Below are 22,414 nucleotides of genomic sequence, written 5' to 3'. Positions count from 1 at the left end.
ATAAGCATGCTGGATGTAGGATGCTGAGCCCAAATGTTTAGGATTTGGGATTATAGACAGAATGAAAGTTTCAGAAGTTCCTCAAATTCTGTATTTGCCAAACCTCCCTGGGAGCCTCTTACCTCCCTGCTTAAGCTGTATTGTCCTAGCATTTCCTAATAAAAACATGACAAAAGATTGTGCCGCAGTTTGGCAGGATGTAAGATGCTCAGATCTAAAGGAAAAAAAGGAAATAAAGTTAGTGAAAGTTAGAAGGATATTTGTCTTATGCTTTAGAGCTCAGGCAGACTGCAATATGAAGTGCTTTCCATCTGGAGGATTCAGAGCTGATGATTTGGTAAAAGGAGTAAGGGATAGAAGACCACTTTTGAAGGAGAAAAGCAATGTCATTAGAAATGAGGAGAATTATTTATGCACATAGTAGCCTGAGGGGGAAGAGGAGGGAGGTGGGCAAAATATCCCCAGCACTTCTCGGCTCTGTGCCATGCATCATGTTGAAATAGTGTCCAAAGGAAAGGAAAGGACAGTGTATTTAGCCAAAACACCCTCCAATCACCCCCGCTAGTCAATCTAAAGAGTGACACTGGGACTGTTTCTCTAAGTGAAGACAATAGGCTGCTTTTCTGGCCAGAAATTTTGATGTGTCAGCGTCTGCAAAAAGTGAAGCAGGGCAAGCAAGACAACAAAAAACAAAAACCAAACCAACCCAAACCAAAACAACAACAAAAAAGCAAAACCAAAAAAAGAATGAAAGAACAAAATAAAGAAAGAAGGAAAAAAAAAAAAAAAAAAAGAAAGAAAGATGGTAATCTGAAAGTTTAAACCTGCAGAGCATCTCTTCTCACAAACCCACAAATGTTCATGTACACTACCAAAGCCATGAACTCTTCTGAAAGTGATAATGCAGGTAAGTGCTGATGGCTGAGCACAAGGAAGGCATTTTATCAAAAAGAGCTTTTGCTTCTTCATTCATTTCACAGGATTTCTTTCCATTCCAGTTCCATGCTTTCATCTGAAATTTCTAGGATCCTGTGGCTGCCTTCCAAGCATGACTGCAGCACATACTGTAGGTGCTCAATGCATGCGTGCAGTGGTGCATGCTAATGGCTCTGGCTGGAGCTGTGACAGAGTGGAAACAGACAACAAGATGACTAATGAGCTGTTTGCAGTAATTTCCAATTACTACATTTGCAGTTTACCTTTCTTTTTTCCCTTCTTTTCTTGAGTCACAGCCAAAAAGGAGACATCTTGCCCCACATTTCCCATGGGGGTGGGTATTGCTCTGAAAACGCTGGTATTTTTGAAGGGACATAAGTTGCATTTATGCTCACACACACACACACACATGAATTTTACTCGATAAAATTTCACCATGCTTTGCTTTTTATAATCATCACTTTATGCAAATTGTCTAGACTTGTTTCAAAATTCTGACTCAAAATTCTGACTCAGTAGTTACATCAAGTAACGAGAGCTTGAAGAAGCATCTAGATTCTCATTAGAATGGGCATAATGCTGGGCATATGGCAAGTTTTTAGCTCTCCTGAATTTTTTTTCTGTCCTTTTTTATTTATTTGAATGACACCTTTTTCTTTTCTGACTTAGTAGGTATCATTTAAGACAAAGAAGTGCAAAGACAATCTACAAGCACGTCTTTAGACTTATGCAAAGCATCTGTACTCTGAGTTACTTAAGCAATAATTTTTCTGTCACCAGTCATTTTTGGTCTTTAGAGGCATCTGATTCTGGGTCCAAGTGTTATGAATTGGACCTATCTCTGTTGTTCAGTCCTTTGACATTATGATTAACACATGGTTTTGGAATGAGCTGAGAGATATTGCACATGTTAGTCTGAGATAAATTATTTATCCTGCATTTGGGTTTTTTTACATATACAGTGAAGGTCTAATATTTTGCTCAGTATGAAGTAACATGAAGACATGACTCTGACAGTAATGGGAATCATTTGGCTCCATCTCCATAACAAAAATGCACTCCTCCAGTGCCTACATCTTTTTTATTCATTGCGACAGCTGTTGCAAAATGGCAAGCAAATAACCTCTGGAAGATAAGAAATGAAACTAAAGCTTTTCTGTAAGAAAAATCAAGCTGAAACTGTGCTTCCATTTCAACCTCATGTGTGACTTCTTCCACAGCAAGCTCGCAAACCGTATGACGTGCGCGACGTGATTGAGCAGTACTCACAAGGACACCTCAATATGATGGTTCGGATAAAAGAACTTCAAAGAAGGTAGGCCCTGTCTACCTCATGAAATATGTGATTTCTCTGGTGCCAGCTGGCTTTAGGAGAGATGTGTGCTTAATGAACAGTAATTGTCCAAAATTGCAAGCTCAACAGGGAGCACAATATCTAGAGGATTTAACTTGGAGTCATTTTTAACCGTTTTATGACCAAGTTTATAATTGTGCTTTATCCTCCTCCTCTCCTCCTCCAAGTGGAACTAAAGGAAATTAAGGTGCATGCTGTGAAGTTTATAGAATGAAGTGAGCTTTTCTGCCCTCTTTTTAGTAAAGAAAAACTTTTCAAATAATGACTTACCTTTCTATCCCTTCTCTATGGTTCTGCAAATTTAAAACAAATCTGGCATGCTTGTGCTTCTCTCTCTATCTGGAACTTTTCCCTTCCCACATTCCTCCCTGCACATGCTTTCTACAAGTTTTGGGACCTCAGCTAAAATATTCTGCCACAAAACTATTCTGTTTCAGCAGAAAGTGCTTTTCTTTTTACAAATTAGCACTGCAGACTGGGACACCAGGCTGAACTCCTCTAGCCCTTAAGTAAAAAAAATTACAAATTCCTATTGAATGGAATCTACTGTGTCAACATATGTAGATATTAAATCTGCCTGCCTGAGATTCAAGAAATAGTTGCAAATGTTATTAAGAAGCCATTCTGTTTGTAGAGTCTTTTTTACCAGATTAGATATGACACAGGAAAACTGTGTTTTAGTTGCAACATGAAAGTCTAAGAAGTACAATATTAGTAGTCATGAAAATAATAATATAGTTGATTTTAGAAGAAAATCTCTGAAGAAAATCAGGCTAGTCTCATGTGTTTTACTTGCTTTGTTTTAGGTTTAAAGCTACTATAAATTCTCATGTGAATTATATTCCTGTGTTTTTCCTAGCAAAAGATTCTAGGTTGCTTGATAATTGCAGTATTGGCAATTCTCTGTTTGCTTTTCAGATTGGACCATTCTTTGGGAAAGCAAGGCCTTTTCCTCCCAGGTACAGTGACTCCATTTTATGTAGAATGATTAGCTTCATAATTCTTTGAAAATAGCCATGGCTATAGCAAATATGGATTTGCAGTCTAGCCAATTATGCATGAATATATGATCCTGTTAATAAGCCCTGGAATAACTATGGGAAGATAAATACCTTGCATTCAGGTTGTAGTGGGGTAGATGGAAACTAAGAATAAATGTCAAAAATGTGCATCTATTCATGATAAGCTGGTAACATATTGCTGGAAAAATTTCTACAAAAATATTCTTTCTAAATCCTTTGTGCTAGGGTTAGAGTATACATTGTTTCCTCTTTAAAAGATTTCTTCCTTTTTGAGCAGTCTGTAGGTTTTAGTTTTTTATAGCTCAAAGGAAGATCAAGGGTATCATTCAGGAAGAACTGGGTTAGCCATGAAAGCTAGAGTCTCAGAAGTGGTATGATATTAAATCATCTTAAAAAATGCAAGGTTAGGCAAAGGGAATCTAATTTTTGAAAAATCTCCTACATGTTAGTAGTCATGAACAGTCTGTCCATTTTTATGAAAAAGAAATATGCTAAGTAATGGTAAGCAACTGCCAGTTGAATGGAAGAAAATGCTGTCATGTATCCATGAAAAAATTTGTCTGATCCTAGCATCAAGAGAGAGATTTTCAACTTTTACAAGGAAGCAAAATAGTAGAATAGTAAAAAGTACAACCTATTGCATTAGTGAGAAACAGAAGTTTCCTCTTTTTAACCTAGCAAAACGAAGGTCTGGGAAGGGTTTTGTGGTAATTGTGTAGAGGGAGTTATTTATCTGGGAGGGAAAAAAAATACATAAAGAAAAGGACAGTGTAAGCAGGTGAACAAATGTTTGTGAACTGGCCATAAAGAGATTTAGCTGAGAACTGGAGAAGTCCCTGGTCATCCACAGCAGTGAGATTCTGGGAAAGCTAATGTTGGGAATTATGGAGACCAGAAGCCTAAGTCCTTGTATGGGAAGGACGGCAGGAATCAGTCACTTTTTTTTATCCAAGAGATTTACTTCAAATTTCCATAGAGAATGTCTCATTCTCTGTCCTTGCAAGCTCAAAAGTGACATAGGATCTGAAACCCCATGTTCCCAAGTGACTTTGAACATTCATGAGCAGAAGTGTAACTGAGGGTGCCAAAGTTATTTCAAAGCCTTTGAAAATGCCATATTATCAGTGGTTAAAACAGTTTATACTATCGGAATGAGGAGCATCTCTCACAACACATTTTTTACATCTAATTGCTGCTGAAGACTCAGTAGTGCAATCCTCTTTCCCTGTAGCTAAACTGGTTTTGGATCAGGAAAATAATCCATCAGCTTGAATACATGTATAAATATTTATGCTTGGAAATTAATTCCACAATGTGCAAGCTAAATTTATGGAAGAACTTTTCTTACCTTCAAGAATGTATTATTTAATTTCAAATGTTACATTACCAAATTAGAACTGTAATTTGCACTCAAAAATACTACTGTTAAAGGCAAATTTTTGGAAACAGTTTCATGTTTCAGAAGTGGAGAATAATTAGCAGTGTTGGCTACAAAGAAGCTAATTGTGAAGTAATGTTCTGAACAGTTTCGGAAACTGAATATATATTCAGGAAGTTTATTCTCACCAAGCCTTGGGTCAAAAGGTTTACAGCAAACACTGGGAGAACATTAGGTGGTTCTGTGAATAAGAAATGTGAATAGGCAAATCCTGCACTAGAACATTGGCAACAAAAGTGAGTGATCTACTTGCAGGCTTAAGGTTACACAGCAGCGTGTTGTACCAGCCACATCCTGAAGTAGGTGTAAAGACAGGCCTAGATAAATGCCAGGTAGGAAAGTTCAAGTCAAAATCTACCACGTACTTTCTATCATTCACTATTCTTTTTTATCAGAATTTCTTGCTTTGACTTAATATGTGTAAAAAAAACACTGTCTTCCCCAGTGGTAAAATAGATTGGGGTAGGCTCATCTTCAGACAATGTATAGTCTTACTGGGGAGAGAATCATAGAATCATAGAATTGGCTGGGTTGGAAGGGACCTCAGAGATCATCAAGTCCAACCCTTGATCCACTACCACTGTGGTTACCAGACCATGGCACTGAGTGCCACATCCAGGCTCTTTTTAAATATCTCCAGGGACGGTGAATCCACCACTTCCCTGGGCAGCCCATTCCAACGCTTGATCACCCTCTCAGTAAAGAAATTCTTTCTAATGTCCAACCTAAACCTCCCCTGGCACAACTTAAGACCGTGCCCTCTTGTCTTGCTGAGAGTTGCCTGGGAAAAGAGACCAACCCCCCCCTGGCTCCAACCTCCTTTCAGGGAGTTGTAGAGAGTGATGAGGTCTCCTCTGAGCCTCCTCTTCTCCAGGCTGAACACGCCCACCTCCCTTAGCCCTTCTTCACAGGACTTGTGCTGGATCCCTTCACAGCCTCCTTGCCCTCCTTTGGACCTGCTCCAGGACCTCGATGTCCTTCCTAAACTGAGGGGCCCAGAACTGGACACAGGACTCGAGGTGTGGCCTCACCAGGGCTGAGTACAGGGGCAGAATCACTTCCTTGGACCTGCTGGCCACGCTGTTCCTGATCCAGGCCAGGATGCCATTGGCATCCGTGTCCAAGCAACTCATTTCCCTTTTTAGTCTTCTTCTGCACCATTACTGCTAAGTGGTTATTTGAGACAGCTTATATGTAGAAACATGGTGGCTCTGCTAAGAATGATTTCTGCCTCCATTGCATATCTTCTCTACAAAATCACACCTCCTGCAAAGACATGTGGCTCTGCCCTCAATGGATTGGATAAATACTGACTGGGAAAGGTAGTATGGCTGTTCGGGTTGGAAAACCTGGAAAGTTTAGTTACAAGTTTGCATGACCAAAACCAGAAGTTATATGATCTAGTAGTTATTTTATCTAAACTCTCCACAAATCCAAAAATAAGATAAACTGTTCCAAATAAATGGTCTGCAGAACCAAAATTAGGGTTAGTTTATGATTTATCCTGGTATTATACAACCCACCACTAATCAAGTGATGAACAGTGATGAGTAGTTAGAATATTGGTCTGTTTTTGATGGAAGCAAATTTGCACTATACTCCTCCTCTGGAAAATAGACTTATTCTTGAGTTTTTCTAAAAATGGATGGCTTATTCAACATTGAAAATGTATTTTCAATATGATCTATTTTTCCAGTTTAAAGGCATTGCTAAAAACCTCATTTGTAAACAATATGGGTGTTTCCTACAGACTGTGTTATTTTTGTATTGATGGCAAGCAAAAGAGAAATGACAATGCAAAGAAAATTACACTGCCAAGGAGAAAAACACAAGAAGAATTTTCCTTTCCAGCAACTTTTTTCCCCTGTTTTATTACACTCCCATTCAAAGAATCTTAAGGTCTGATTCCAAGCCTGTTGAAATAAATGGGAGTCTTTTCAGTGACCTCAGTGGTTTTTGGATCAGGCTATTACTGAAACCCTGTTGTCAACTGTGATAATATTATATGAAGTACTTGCATTTTGTCTATAGTATTATTGCCTTTGAAAAGTGAACAATGTCATAAAACATCAAGAATCTGAATTAGCTGGAAGCAATTATTGTTATTTTTCAAGTTACTTTCTCAAACATAAAAAGCACTAAAAGCTGTGTTAAAACAAGATAAGGATATAAGGACAGAATAAAAGCCATGCTGGGTCAGACCAGTCCTGACTCTGGTGGAGCCAAAAGCAAGGTGCTTTGGGAAATGTATAATAAAAGAGCGTGCATAAGCCTCTAACCTTCCTGTAAGCTTTCAGCCATTTGCAGATCAGAGACTTCCTGACACAGTTATTGTGTATTTAGTATCCCTAACTCATTTGTCTTTAACAAGCTTGCCTTGTTTCCCCTGTAAACTTTTAACACCTGTGCTATTTTGTGACAAGAACATTTGTGATTTAAGCCTCACATACACATACTGTGAGGAATCGTCCCTTTTTCCTTGTTTTGGTCTCCTACTATCAGGAGTGGTTTGAAAGTTTATGATAATGGATACAATTTCCAAAGACTTGAATCCCATTTTTATGACTACAGCCACAATTTTGTAGAGTGAAACAAGGATTCCTGGAATAGTAAACAAGTCCCTTATTAATTGATAGTGTTGCTACAGAGGCAAAGCACATGGTAATGAAACTTCTTGAATTAACAAAGCAGATATTTATGTAATGATACAAATAAGAGGAGTGTAACTCTTGACCTTCACTACACACGACAGTTAATTGATTTTGACTTCGATTTTTGAGACTTACTATAGCTTTTCAGGGCTAAAGGTGAAGAATAATGCCAAGGTAACACAAAAGATCCTGTGTTCAGGTTCAGAAAAATAGGCAAAAGACCGATGTTTATCAGCAGTTCCTCTGAACCTCTTGTGTCTACATAACACAGGTGGGAATCCCTGGAGAAAAAAGCTTTCTTGTAAAATTTTGACAGTTCCATTGTTTGCTTTTTTTCCCCTTAAATGCCACCTACGTTTTTTAGGATGCTATTTCCTTCCCAGCTGTTAAGGAGATCACAAGAGCTTTCAAAGCATAATAAATGCGTGTAGTTTAATTTTAATTTTTTAGGCAGTTAATATTTGAAATGAAAGATACCCATATTTCTGCAGGAACTGCTTTATTCCACCCCTCTTGGAGACAAAATCCATGGGAACCTGGTCAAAACCAAAACCAATTAGGACATTTTATGTAGCTGTCAGGTGTTCACAATCTTCTCTCTAAAAGTTAATTTCATTTCCATGGTTGATCTACCTCAGTACAAAGAGCCAGCAAAAATATCACATGTATCCTGTTCTGAGGGCTTGACACTTGCAGCTAATTTATTGTTTATCCAGGTCCTCTGATCAGTGTTGAATTCTGTTTTTAATAAAAAACCTAATAAAGCATCTGGCATTTCATTTTCAATTTTGTATACTAATAGTTTTATAACTAGTGTGAAGATTGTATGTTTAAATCCTGCCATCAACACCTTCTGGAGGAAAGGCAGAAGTGTGATGTAGTTCTTACAAATTCAGTGTTTATGGTTTCTCTCTAATAAATGTATTATATTGTTTCTCATGAGCCACTTGAGCAATTTGTACCATCTCAGAGGCTGGAAAAACAAAATAGGCAGATGGACCTTTAGTTCAGAGCTGGTTTACTTGTTGGAAGGTGATTTCACATCTTTAACCTGGCAAGCTGTGCACTGCAGATAAAGATAAAATTTCCTGCTTTGTCTATACTTTAAACCATCGTGGAACATCTTGTTTTACCACAATTTTTTTGTGTGTTGCAATACAGCCTTCTAAACAATCATATTTTAGTAGTTGACTGTTTATATTTCTTTTAGGCTGTCCAGGGGAAATTACAAATGTCTTATTTATGACTACATCCCACCTCCTTTTAATTTCTTCTACCTATCAGTTGAAAAAGACTCTGGCTGGCAAAAAAAGAGACTCAAGACTGAAGTCATGATGCCTGAGGCAACGTTGTTATTGGCTGTTTTATGGGTCTTGGGCCTAAAAGGCCAATCCTGACTTGCATTTTCAGAAGCACACCTGGTTTACAAACATCAGAATCTATATCTTGCCATTAACTCATCACTGTTTTACCTACATAGAGCTTTTACAGAACTGAAATTAATACAGATCCAGAAAGCTGTGCATGCACTGATTAAGACATAAGATGATAGTGCCATCTCTTGCACTATCCTACTTTCTGTAGTCCCAGTGCTGGACTTAATATAATTTGCTGCAATTTGGAGATGTCTTTAACAATCTGGATTATCATAGGTGTCACAGTGTACAAAGTCCTCATTTTCTACTTAAAAAAAAATAAATGACTTTTAGATAAGGTTTTTTTATGTTGTTTTTTTGGTATTTTGTTTTGTTTTGCTTTGAGGTAGTTATATCTAGCTTTATATACCATAAAAGTAAAAGTCAAGGGAGGACTCTGTAGAAGTAGATTAGATCATTTCCAGCTTCTATCATTTTCAGATGATCTGGCTGCCATTCTTCTGCTGTCCTAATGCTCTCAATAAGTATTTTGTTTAAAAAAGAAAAAAAATCTGTTTTCTTAAAAATTTGATGTATTCTGATGAGATGACAAAAACTGAGTAAAAAATATGATTATGGTACTCATCTCAGATTGTAGTTGCTGTTTTTAAAAACCAAACTTGAATAATGACTAATATGTCATTTGTATCATGTGCACTTGGGAAAAGAGTTGAGTATGGCTTTTTTTTTTTTTACCTGCGCTGGGAAATATTTAAAAGTTTAAATTTTTTACAAGAAGCCTCTCCTGTTGCTCACTACAAAAAGAGGTGACCCATCTTTATGAAAATACTAGGAAAAAAAATATAGGACCCTGCTGTTTTGAAAGCAGTGTAGTATGTATATTTAGGAAGGCAAAGGCTTTCAGGGAAGGAATTTACATATTATTAAAGATAAGAAATGTACTCAAACCATTGAGTCTTCTGAAGTCTGTTGCCTATATTAGTAGCGTTTTATCTCATTCAGGTCTAAGTATATAAAATGATGGGATTGTATTATACTAACTATGTGACACAAGCTTGTTTCAAGATTATTTTTTTTCTGAGCCAAAATTTGTCCATATGTATTTTCATGCAGTGAGAAATAATTGTGCCTTATTTCATTATCATAATGGATGTTTCATTTGTGTCTGTGCCTTTCATATACAGCTACACAGTTACTGGATTGTTTAGCTGGTCTCTTTCAGACTGATACAAAGAACAGAAAAAAGTATTAAAAGAAAGTTATTTTGGGTTACAAAGCAAAGAATGTAAAAAATAAGGCCTTTCAGATTCATAATTAGACATTCAACTCTTTCAACTGTGTGAAAGCAAATAATATAATGTAGAAAGTCTAAAATCATGTATCTTTAAGAAAGCATAAACATAAGATAGAAATCAAATGGACTAGAGCAATGTTATCTGAACTTCTGCCCACCCTTCTTACCACAATGCTCTGCACATTGTCTGTGCACCCCATTTGCTTTTAAAGATGGTCTTTATTAGAGGAAAATGCTTGTAAATTAGGGCTGGATGCTGGTTTAGATGGAGACTAATAAGAACTGGGAAAGACCACAGCCCTTTGTCACCAACACAGCCTGCATGCCATTGAAAGGGTGGCCAGGACACAGTTAGATGCTTGCGTATCATTCTTTTCACTTCATCTGATAGGAGTGCCTCATGCCACAAAATATCTTCTTACTGCTTATCTGCTTCCTTCTTGTTTTCTATTCCACATCATGTTCAAGAATAACTACGATAGGAAACATTGTTTAAGTTGTTTTGATGTTTTGGGATGGCTTGGTGATTATATGAAGGGTGTAATTATAGATGGTGAAAGATTTTTTTTTCTTTTAAATAAAAAGCTTATAGGAATATTTTTTGCAGGTTTAGGGGGCTTTTTAATTATTGAAAACCTTATTGAAAGCACAGCTTATCCACTGCTATTCAAATCACATCCCAATTTAGAAATTCTCAAAGTTATGTTTTTTCTGGTATGTATTATGAAAAATGATAAGTGTTGAGGGATTTACTAACTAGAGAGTAGGCTCTAGAGTCAATCATTTCATTTTAGGCAAAGATGATTTGATAGATACAATCATTTATATTCTATGTTTCTGTGGTCTGAACTAATACATGATAAACAGCACACACGTATGAGCCAAACTTTGTCATTTCTTTTTTGTCCCCACACAAGGTCCTTAAAACAAACTTTGAATCATCTGTACAGTACCCTGTATAGTATTTACTCCTCCAGGCTTGGTGATGAAGTATTTCTCCTTTCTAATGCCTGCACAAAGCTTTTTAATACACTAGGTGGTCTGTAGAAGAGAAGGAAATCAAGAATACCCTTGCTGGCGTTGCTTTTGCTGAAGTCTTCCTCTAAGGTTGTTCTGCATTGACTGGAGATGAACTTTGGTGCATATATATCACTATAAACATATCACATTAGGGAAGCCATATGCTGCTAATGGTAAAGCAAGTCCCATTCATTGAGAAATACACGAATGGGATTTCCCTGAAGACTGAGCACACGTACAGGCAGCTATGGTAGATGCTGATGCCCTGTAAATTAACATCTCATCTTCCCTTCCAGTAAGACCCTTCACATCGTGCTCATGTCCTAAGGAAAATGAACCTAATTACCTGTAAAATCCAAGTTCAATCACTCATAAAAGTGAAATAATTTATGGAGCAAACAAGGAATAATTATTCCAGCCCAGTATTGGAAAAATAGTTTAGTAGGGAAAAATGTGTCCAACTCCCACTGTTATAAGCATCTAAGGTAATTTACTAATGGGGACTGCTTTTTTCTTTCAATATTTCCTCCTAGCTCAGAATATATCTGGTTATGTGTTTCATTTCCAGTGAAATAAGGTCCTCAAACTGTTTCTTTCCTTTGCAATTGTCCATGTAAGCACAAAAAATAGATTCCCACTTTACAAAGTTTTCAACCTTTGCTCTCAATTTCACCACGTGCAGTGTGCAGTGAAACAAATTGCAGAAATGGGCTTAAATAATTCTAGTTCTCATGAAGGCTAGGAGGGAAAATGAGGATGGTAAAGCAGGGGCTTTTCCCACTGGTGCTCATTTTCAAAGGAGCCAAGTCTCTGCCATTCCGGCCCTTGAATCCCTGGGTAGTGCTGCCTCCTACACTGATGACCTCAGCTAAAAACTTCTGATTTCTTTATGTATAGAAACTGTACATGGGTCATATAAATGAGACTCAAAATATACCTGGGGAGCATGCCTGTTCCATCTAACTACCTGTAGTTAATTCAGATAATTAGGCAAGGAATAAGGTTTCCTCAGGCACTACCTATAGTCCTTCATGTCCATATACAACCTCTAGCAAGGTCCAGGTAGTCCTTTGGACTAATAAAATCTTGTCAGCTAGACAAACTAAATCCCTTCTCTCCAGCTACCCTTTTTTACTCTTGTACACCCTGAAGGAATTTGTTCTTGTTCTGTTCAAGTTATTTATACTATTCCACTGTTACCAGCTTCTTTTTTACTTTAAATACCATAGATAAAAATTCTTAGTTTGAATTTATTCCCCACCTAATGAATGTCCCTTTTTTATTCTTCTTTATTTAGAAAAAGGGGTAGACAAAGGATACTATACTATAGGAGCCAGACTGATCAGGCTAGAGGATAAGGTAAGTGCATGAAAGCTTTTTTTTTTTTTTTTTCTGAGTAATGATATCTGATCTACAGACATGCAAGATAGTATCTTGGCGTGATTTACTTTAGAATTACAGGGCACCATAATAAAGAATAATATCCTAATTTTTGAAAGGGAGTTGATGAAGTACCATAAGCATGTTGTGCAGCATTAACTGTTTACCTGCCATACAGATTTGCTTCTTGATTTTCAAAGGGACTACTTTCACATCTAAGCCAAATCACACATGTTCTAGACAAGTGCTGTGAAGTGACAAGGTGTTTGTCATACCAGAATTAGTGAGTTAAACAGAAAGGCCTGTGTCAGAGCCTTTGTAAATAGCAGCACTTGGTATCTGAGTTCATAATCTTGAAGTTTTTTAATGTTTGCTGCATTTTTTCTCCTGTGCAGTTAACTTTGCAACAACTCTACCCCTCCCCCACTGTCTTCTTTCCAAGAATATATTCCTCTTTGTTATTAGTTACTTAGCAGTATGCCTAAAGGCTAAAGCACAGTGAACCTCTATTGTTTTAGACCTATTCTAAACATCCTCAAGAGCTTTTGCCTCTCAAGTGATAACAAAAGAACAAGTTTGCTTAAAACTAGGATTCTATTTCTCTGTTAGTCTTTCAGTCAGCTCTTTTTATCTAACCCCCAAAAATTATGTCCCCAGAAGAGTGTTCTTTCTGTGAGCAGCAGCAGCACAGTAACTTTGGTGTGTGGTATGATGTAACAACTGAGACAGAAGTCCATTTGAATTTAATATTTTCATTGCCTATTTGTATCTTCATCTTAGTCAAATTTGCAAATTTTATTTTCTCTTTTTTTTTCTGGGGAATTGAGGCAAGAAGGAAAGAGGAAGAAAACCTTTCAATATTCTTAGTAAGAATTTTTCATCTTGTCAAAAAACAGAAATTGAAGTTAAACACATATAATCCCTCCCTATCTTGCCTCATATCTAATGATCATTGCTAGGACTACATTGGAAATATGTGGTGCTGCATTGTCAAAGGACAGATTTTCTTTCATTTTTAGCTTTCTTGGACAATGTCAGAGAATCAGCTTCAGAGAGAAAGAAAAACTGCCTGAGCTAACTTTTAAAGTGGATTGATGCCTTATGCAGACACACATTCAATGTGAAAAAGGATTTCATTCAGGTTATTGGAATTCTTTTCAAAAGAAATAGATTGCTCTCTAGCCTCCATATGTTTTGTAAATTCATAGCTGTAGTTTAGTCAGATTTCTAAGATATGCAAATACAGGGAAACGTACAAACAGATTTGAAAATTCAGCAGTAAAAAATCTATGAAAACAGATTACTTTGTGTGAAAAATATTGCTAGTATTGTAAATACTTCTGGAAGCAGTTGTTCATAATCTTCTGACTGCTCCTTATTTATGAAGAAGAAAGGTCAGAAAGTTATTAACATGTCTGGCATTGGTCCAACTTTAGCACAGTATGTCGTGGATTTCATATCTTTTTATTCAAAAGCCTCAACTAGCTTTCTACTGCTTGTAAAAGGAGTACCCCAGAGTATCTGGTATTTATCTTGGTGTAAAAAGAGAAGGTTACAAGAGATGCCAGCACATGGAGTAAATGTCGCAGCGGATGATCTCATAAGCAGATACCTGCTTATGCTCTGCCTTTGCAGCTTAAACCTGGCAGAAAACCAACCTCTAGCAGATTCAAAATGGTTATAATTTTCATCAATACTGCCTTGATGTAAAAGCTTAGGGATGACAAAATCTTCTCATGTTAAATGTTTGTTTTAAGTATGTGGTATGTAGTCTGTGGCAGGGATTCACAACAAAATGTTCTCATGGCAACAGTCATGTAAGTTAAAAAAACCCAATAGTATAGCCATTTTAGTATCATTTAAGCATGATCTAAATACAGTTATCTCAAGCTCAAACTGTATCTGCAAGATCTAGCTGTTACTTTGTTTGAAGAATTAAACTGCAGTGTTTAACTCAAAACTTCCTATATAGAACTAGTGATTTCTATCTACTTACTGTTCTCAAGGAAAAACATACAAGGGAATAAAAATGTGTCAAGAAATTTTCATAAAATAACTCTATAAAAGACGTTCAGTCATTGCAGATTCCTTTTTGATCATAGACCAAACTACAAATGTAAAATAAAAGTCCAGAGTCTAATGGAACCCAGGCCATTTGTTCTTTAAATATGAAGTAGCGTTTTGTTTGTAGAAGGCTTCATTCTCATATTCCTGCTGAGAAAGTAGACAGAGTACACAGAAAGGACATATATTGGTTCTGTTGTTTTGCATGGGGGGGTGATGGTGTAGGGTTGTTGTTTTGTTTTGTTTTTTCTATATGCATCTTTTTGGCACATTACACTAAAATATATATGTTTACATAGGGAAAACAAAGTTCAGCTTCCCAGATATCTCTATTTTAATAGGACAATAGAAGCAATCACATCCTGCTGTCAAACTGCTTCCCCTAAACTATTTTCCCATGTCTCATGGGCTCTCCTGCCTTAATAGTTCACTGTGCAGTAGCTGCTGTGTGCCCAAATGTGAAACAATATTGGAGTCAGGAAGGACAAGCTGAGTTTCAACCTCTGAGAAGAATAAATGAAGCAAGGGCATGTTTGACACCAGGCTTCAGCTGGTGGTGAAAGATTATCTCCCCCTTGGAACTAGAAAACCTTTGGGCTCAGACTCTTCCCCCTAGAGAAATTATTTTAACATTTAGTCACCCAGTATAGTCATGGCAGCCTCCCAGCCGAGTGACACAATCTGATGAAATGACACAGTTTTGGACAAAGGCCAGTTGGTGTAGATAAAAATGCAGTTGTGGATTTGAATGTTTCATCTGCTTAAAAATCTATATCAATAAGCTATAAGTGTACCTCTAGCCCAGACTGAGCTTTCCTAACAGTATTTTACAGTTCATTTGTTTTAGTTGTTTCTCTGAAAAGGAATCAGGATAGAATTCACCCGTTCAGATCTGTGCATTGTTCTACATTAAGCCATATTTACTCTTTTCATAAATTTAGAGAGAGAGAGAGAGAAAGAAAGAACTGTGCATTTCTGGTGTTTCAGATGAACTTCATTCCCTTTAGGGCAGTTGCTGCTATCTGTGTTAAAACGGGGGATTTGCTGTTTAGAAGAGCATAGGCACAGATTTCTGAATTGGTTGCTTAGTGCTAAATAAAAACTTTCAGGTAAAAATGTTTCAAATACTCAAAGATAACAGTCTTCAATTTATTTGACATGAGCAGTGCTATCTCCACCCTCTCTTTTGTGACCATCTCAGGCTTCATATGTAAGTTTAAGGTAACAAGCAAAAGGTAAGAATGGGTTTGTGTAAGAAGAAGCACCATGAGAGTCCCACATAACACAGAGTTGAAATACACTTGTATTGTTTTGCTTTAGGCATTTCAAGGCTGACTGTAAAGGGTTAAAATGCATGATGGCAGTTTCCAGATAATGATTAAATCCTTCTTGGCAACATCAGTGCTGTGTAAGTCTTGACTCCTTTCATTACCATGGCACGTTGCAAAGTGTAAGTTTAGCCACAACGCTTTTCAACCTGTTTTTCCCTGAGTAGGTATAAAAAACTTCTTTTGTTTTGGTCATCATAATAACCTATTATGGTTCTTTTCATAAGAGTGCTGAGATATTTAGAGAAAATGGGGCTTCTCTTCCACCACGTGATGTGTGCCATTTGGCCGACCCTTTCTTGAGTTTGATGGCAGGGTTTAATATTCAATTGCAGTACATAGCCATTGACAGATTCTTTTGAAATGAATTAAGAGAGAAATTGGTTCCAAGATGATGTTCTAGAGCTGGCGTTAGTTTCTTTTCAAAACTGTAAACTAACGCTTCTTTATTATGAAATGTGTATTCTTTTTCTTTTCAAAATTAGAAACAAAAACATGGTGTGCTGTGTCAAACTGCACAGCAACCTATAAATAAAAACAGGAGAGAAAAGAATCTACAAATGAAAGGTTAGAAGGGACAGCTGTGTTGTCTTTGAACAAGGAATCTATTAGGTATTTTTATAATTATATAGCAGTCTTCTTTATGTGGTATTTACAGTTATGATTTATGTCCATATTACCATAACTATTTCCATACTTATAGACAACATGTGATAATGCTGGAAGCCAAAAGCAGCCATTTGGTAGCATTTAAAAAATGCAGAAACACTAAGAGAAAACAGGGCAGTAAAGCAGAACCCTTCTGAGCTTTATCCATCTGAGTAATGCAAGCCAGAACAAATGTGTTGTCCAAGCTAAACAAATGTAGAGGTTGGATTGTGGTGGTAAACTCTCTTTTTACCGATTTAAACACACATTTTAAAGTTGGGAGCTAAAAAGATAGAGTATTATTTCCCTGCCATCTTATTCCTCCTGTGTAACAATGGAAAGATGGATGTTAGTGAACCTGATTCCTGCTGGGATTACATCAGGAGTCATTAAATAGTAAATTATTTATCATGACAGTGCCTGCAAGCACCACACTGAAGGCCTTGTCAGAATTTCCATTACAAACCCCTAATTTGTGGGTGGGGTGATGGGCATAACCAAACTGCATTAAAAACAAAACAAGGGAAAAAGCTGAAAATTGGTGCACAATGAGTCAGTTACAAAATGAGCATGCTGCATTTTTGAGGTTTCAATATGAAACAAAAATCAACCAATGCATTTGTGAACAGAAACATACTTTGGCACTAAGGTGTTTGTGGGTTGTCAGTCCCTAAAAGAATGAGTCATTCCATAATATAAAGCTTTTCAGAAGGCTTTTTGCAAATGGTCTTTATGTGGATCTTCTTAGATACTAAAACAGCCCAATAGTTGTTGAAAGTAGCTATTTAGTAGAGATGCATCGCCATTCCTTCTTCTAAATAGAAAATATTTTTCACCCTGAACCTCTATGCTTTGCTAATATGTATGAACTCTGCTGAATTTTGAAGTATATCTTCTCAAGAAAAATGTGTGTGAGTCAAAAATGAACACAGGTAATGTCACTTGCAGTTATTGGTATATATCCTCTTGCTGTATACGTTCTTGGAGCATGGCATGTTCAGTTCAAGGAGACAACAGAAGTTTCCAACAACAGATGCTCTTAAATGTGTATATGGATGAGATGCCAGTCAGAATCTGGTCTCATTTACCCCATAGCAGTCCAGCACCATACCCGTCAAGTCATTAGATTTTCATTTTCAAGCTATTGCCTAAATGAATAAGTAAAAGAGAAAAAAAATAGCACCTGATGTCAAGCCAAATTGTGCTTTCATTTATGCCAGTGGAGTTACTCAAGATTTATGCAGGTGTAAAATGCAGCAAATTTCTTGCACGGCTATAAACATTATTCCAGTTTATGTCATCACATCCTGCTTAATAGAATTGACAAACTGAGGTGGAAGCAGAAATGGGGACTCAAGAAGTTCAGCGTTAATTAGAGGCAAATCAAGCTTTTCGTCTGCTTTATTTAAGTGAATTTTTTTTTTTTTTTTTTTTCTTCATGCAGAGGAATTCTATGGTATATAGAACTGAATTTCTGCATGTGGTCTTGCACTCAAAAATCAAGACAGGTTTTTAATCTGAACCCCAGGTAGTGCTGATTTAACAGGTTTGATCTCACCTGCACAGCTTTTCTACTTTGTTAGCTGGCCACTCAGAACAGAGAGGAACTATTGCAGCCTTGACTTCTCTTGACCATCTGGGATGGTTTTAGGCTTCTCAGGTAAACCTTATTTAATAAGGCTGAGAAACAAAGACTGATTTTGAGCTGCCTAGTTCTGATGGTAATGTCTGAAGGTCCAGCCAAAAATAAGAGCTAACTCAGATAGGCTTTTCAAGAAAAAAAAAAAATGTTAGATAGTATATTTGGAAGCTTATCTGTAAGAATCTTGCCTAAGTTGTTCCCTTGTGGTTCTTGTTATGAGCAGTACCATAGGTGGGACTTGGTAGCACCCTCTTATTAGTAAGGTTGTGACACCATTTTCCACTATAAAACTCTATTTTCAGTTGCTTACATCTTTGCCAAATATCTGGGCTGAAATTTTCCAAAGCAGATGTCTGCCTCAGGCTGAGATTTTTTGGAAAATGTATATGTCAGTATGGGTCATCTTTTCTATATCACAGTAACCTGACCCACTGTGAAGATTCTCTCAAAACTAAACATAAAAATGTTGATGGAAAACACTTGAGCTGCTTCTAAATTTGAGCAAAATAATTGGACAGAAATGGAATATTATCTGCCAGTCTTGAGACCCAGAGGCCTGATCCAAAACATAGTGAACTCATCAGGAGGCTTTCACATGGATCAGGCCCTGATTTTTAACGGGTGAGGGAGCAAAGAGTTTTGCATGGTGAGCATCTGCCAGGATGCAATTCGCCACCATAAATCAAACACTGTAATTCCAAAGCCCAATAAATGAGCATGCAGATGCCAGTATCTGCTCCCCAGTGCTTGCACTGACTGTTGATTAGGATCCAGCTTGAATAGTTTTATCTCATTTATATCTATCTCAAGATTACCGAGATTAGGCAATTGGTGCATTCTAGATGCTTTTCTGCTCTCTTGCCTGAAACTGTTTTGGTGGAATGAAAACCACCCAGCAAATGATGCCCAAGACACCTTGGAGCATGTTGAGGCAGAGGGAGGCAGGAGCTCCCAGCCATGTGCTGAGAACCAGCCTGAAATCTGCTTGCAGCTACCTTCTATTTAATGAGAAACAAGGAGAATCTCTTGCAGATGTACAACTCTACGTTAACATCCTTTGAGGAATGCACCCAGATTAACACTGAATACCAAGGAAGATGGAAACAGTAAAGTAATTTGGGGCTGCTGGTGAAAAAAAGAGCTTTTGGGGAAGGGAATCTTTCATGGGCTGTGCCAGTGTGGGAAATGTTGATGTGGCTGGGTTTTTTAACCTGCAGGGAACAGGTGCTGGAACTTGTGGCATTGATCACCAAGGGATGTCGAGGGAGTCTGTCCATCTATTCCTGTTCTCCATCAAAACCTTCCCAGCATCACAACTGGTTTTAAGTGAAATTGAGGCAGGGGTCATGAGCTTATAGATGCTGATTTCCTGAAAATTTTAGATAAAATAAGAGCCTAGGTAGAGGAGAGACATTCTCTTAATCCCACTGCTCACAGAAGAAGACTGCAGTGTGGGCATAGATCTTCTCAGGTGCCAGAGAGTCCAGCCACAAATGTATAGGAAGCAAAGCTCCCTTAGTTCTGTTGCCTGTGAAGCAATGAAACAATATATTTTTACCTTAGGAGTACTTTGTAGATCTGGATTTTTAAATTTTTTTTTTTTTTTAATTTAAAAAAAAAAATCAAATCTTTGCAAGAAAAAACTTCCAAAGATTGATATAAATCAGCTCAGTTATATTAAATTCTGTGCTTCATAATCTTAATTGGCTACACTAAATTAACAAAAATTTCTAAATGATAAGTCATCCTAGTTCCCAAAACAGAATGCTTTCATTTAGAAATGTGAAAATGAAGTATTTCAACAATTCTATCTTGTTCAAATAATTAAAATAAATACATAAATAAATTCATTAAACCAGTCCTTTCTTATTAACAAGTTTTTAAGCTATTGTTTTCTGTGGGAAATAAATTTCTTTTTGACAGTTTTTATTACCTCCAATTGTTCCCAATGTTAATTTTAAAAGCTATTTTCAAAAATATACTTTGTAGCAATTCTTAGTTTCTTGGGCTTTATGCTGGAAGTACTGCCCTAGAGACAAGTTCAGAATTTCTCTTTGGACTGTTTCTTCATCAGAAAATAATGATTTATTTCCAATGGAGTATTTTATGGAAAGTGTCACATTTGATGGAACTTTATTTTAAATCATACACTGAAAGAAAGTATTTTGAATTTCACACTTCAGACTCAGTTTTTGAAAATCAGAATTGGGGTGAAATGCTCTGTTTTTTCAGGTGAACTGATTTTTTTTTTTTCTAATTAATTTGTTTAAAATTATTATTTCGTTCTGCTTCCAAATGGAAGGCATTTCAGTACCATAAAGAACTTACAGAGAATGCAGAGAAATTTTAGAATCAGAGAATCATCAAGGCTGGAAAAGATCTCTAAGATCATCAAATCCAACCATCTGCCCTACAGCCCCTGACCACTAAACCAGATGAGGTAACACCCATCTTTTGAACACCTCCATCACTTCCCTGGGCAGCCTGTTCCAGAGTTTAACCATTCTTTCTGTGAAGTGGTTTTTTTCTATTATCCAACCTGAACCTCCCCTGGCAGAGCTTGACCCCATTACCTCTTGTCCTGTTGCTCGTCAACAGGGAGATGAAACCAACACCTGTCTCACTACAGCCTCCTTTCAGGGAGTTGTAGAGAGCAATGAGCTCTCCCCTCAGCTTCCTCCTCTTCTTGCTGAACAACCCCTGTTCCCTCAGCCTGTCCTCATAAAACCTGTTCTCCAGACCCTTAATCAACCTACTTGCCCTTCTCTGCATCCCCTCCAGCACTTCAATGTCTTTCTTATACTGTGGTGCCCAAAACTGCACACAGCATTCGAGATGTGGCCTCACTAAGGCAGAGTGTAGGGGCAGGATCACCTCCCTGGTCCTGCTCAGTGTTCCTAATGCATGTTAGATGGTGTTTGCCTTCTTGGGCACCTGGGCACACTGCTGGCTCATGTTCAGCTGGGTGTCAATCATCACACTCATGTCCCTCTCTGCTGGGCAGCTCTCCAGCCACTGCTCCCCAAGCCTATAGAGCTGCTGGGGTTGTTGTGGCCAAAGTGGAGGACCTGACATTTGACCTTATTGAAACTCAATGCAATTGGCCTCAGCCCATCAATCAAGACTGTCTAAATCCTTCTTCAGAGCCTCCCTACCCTCTAGCAGATAGACATTCCCACCCAACTCAGCAACATCTGCAAATTTACTGAGAGTGCATTCTCTCCTCTCATCCAAATCATCAATAACAATGTTAAACATGAGCAGCCCCAGCACTGAGCCCTGGGCAACACCACTCATGACTGGCTGCCAACTGGATTTAATTCCATTGACCAAAACTCTTTGGCCATCCAACCAGTTTTTAATCCAGCAGCATGCATGTGCATTCAAGCCACGAGCACCCAGCTTCTCTAGGAGAATGCTGTGGGAAACCTTGTCAAAGTCTCTGCAGCTTGTCAAACATCTGCAGCTCTTCCCTCATCCAAAAGGTGGGTTACTCTGTCATAGAATTAAATCAGGTTAGTTAAACAGAACCTGTCCTTCATGAATCCATGCTGACTTAAGTCAGACTGACAGGCCTGCAATTTTCTGGATCATCCTTCGATTCCTTTTTATATATGGGGGTTACATCAGCAGTTTTCCAGTCTTCTGGTATCTCTCCAGAGAGCCAGGACTGCTGATAAATGATGGAAAGTGGCTTGGTGAGCACCCTCACCAGCTCTTTCATTACTCCTGGGTGCATCTCATCCTGCCCCATGGATTTGTGCATGTCAGTGTGGTGCAGCAGGTCACTGAAAATCTCCTCCTGGATTATGTGGGGGATCATTCTGCCCCTGGTCCCTGTCCCCTAGCCCAGGGAGTTGAATTCCCTCAATATAACTTGTCCTGCTACTAAAGACTGAGGCGAAGAAGTCATTAAGCACCTCAGCCTTTTCCTCATCTTTTGTCTCTCTGGTCTTTCTTTTGTTGTTAATATATTTTAAAATCTTTTCTTGTTATCTTTAACCATGCAGGCCAAATTAATTTTTAGTTGGGCTTTGAACTTTCTAATTCCATCCCTGCATAGCCTCACAACATTTTTGTAGTCTTCCTGAGTGGCCTGCCCCTTCCTCTAAAGGTCATAAATTCTCTTTTTCTCCTTGAGAGCCAGCCAAAGCTCCCTGTTCAGCCAGGCTGCTCTTCTGTGCCACTGGTTCATCTTAGAGGTCATGGGTATCACCTGCTCCTGTGCCTTCAAGACTTCCTCCTTGAAGAGTATCCAGCC

General features: G+C 37.8%; 1 protein-coding gene across 1 annotated transcript in view; it reads left to right on the top strand.

The window, feature by feature from the left end:
- KCNQ1 (potassium voltage-gated channel subfamily Q member 1) overlaps positions 1-22,414 on the top strand; it is a 476,140-nt gene that overhangs the window by 257,143 nt on the left and 196,583 nt on the right. The window contains exons 13-15 of the mRNA XM_071733362.1: positions 2,157-2,251; positions 3,209-3,249; positions 12,389-12,450. Of these exons, the coding sequence (XP_071589463.1) occupies positions 2,157-2,251; positions 3,209-3,249; positions 12,389-12,450 (198 nt within the window). The remainder of the gene's footprint in view (positions 1-2,156; positions 2,252-3,208; positions 3,250-12,388; positions 12,451-22,414) is intronic.

The sequence above is a fragment of the Heliangelus exortis genome, chromosome 1 (assembly GCF_036169615.1).
Source record: "Heliangelus exortis chromosome 1, bHelExo1.hap1, whole genome shotgun sequence".
NCBI classification, from domain to species: Eukaryota; Metazoa; Chordata; class Aves; order Apodiformes; family Trochilidae; genus Heliangelus; species Heliangelus exortis.
Note: the sequence above shows the minus strand (reverse complement) of the source record. Positions and strands in the feature narration are given on the sequence as shown.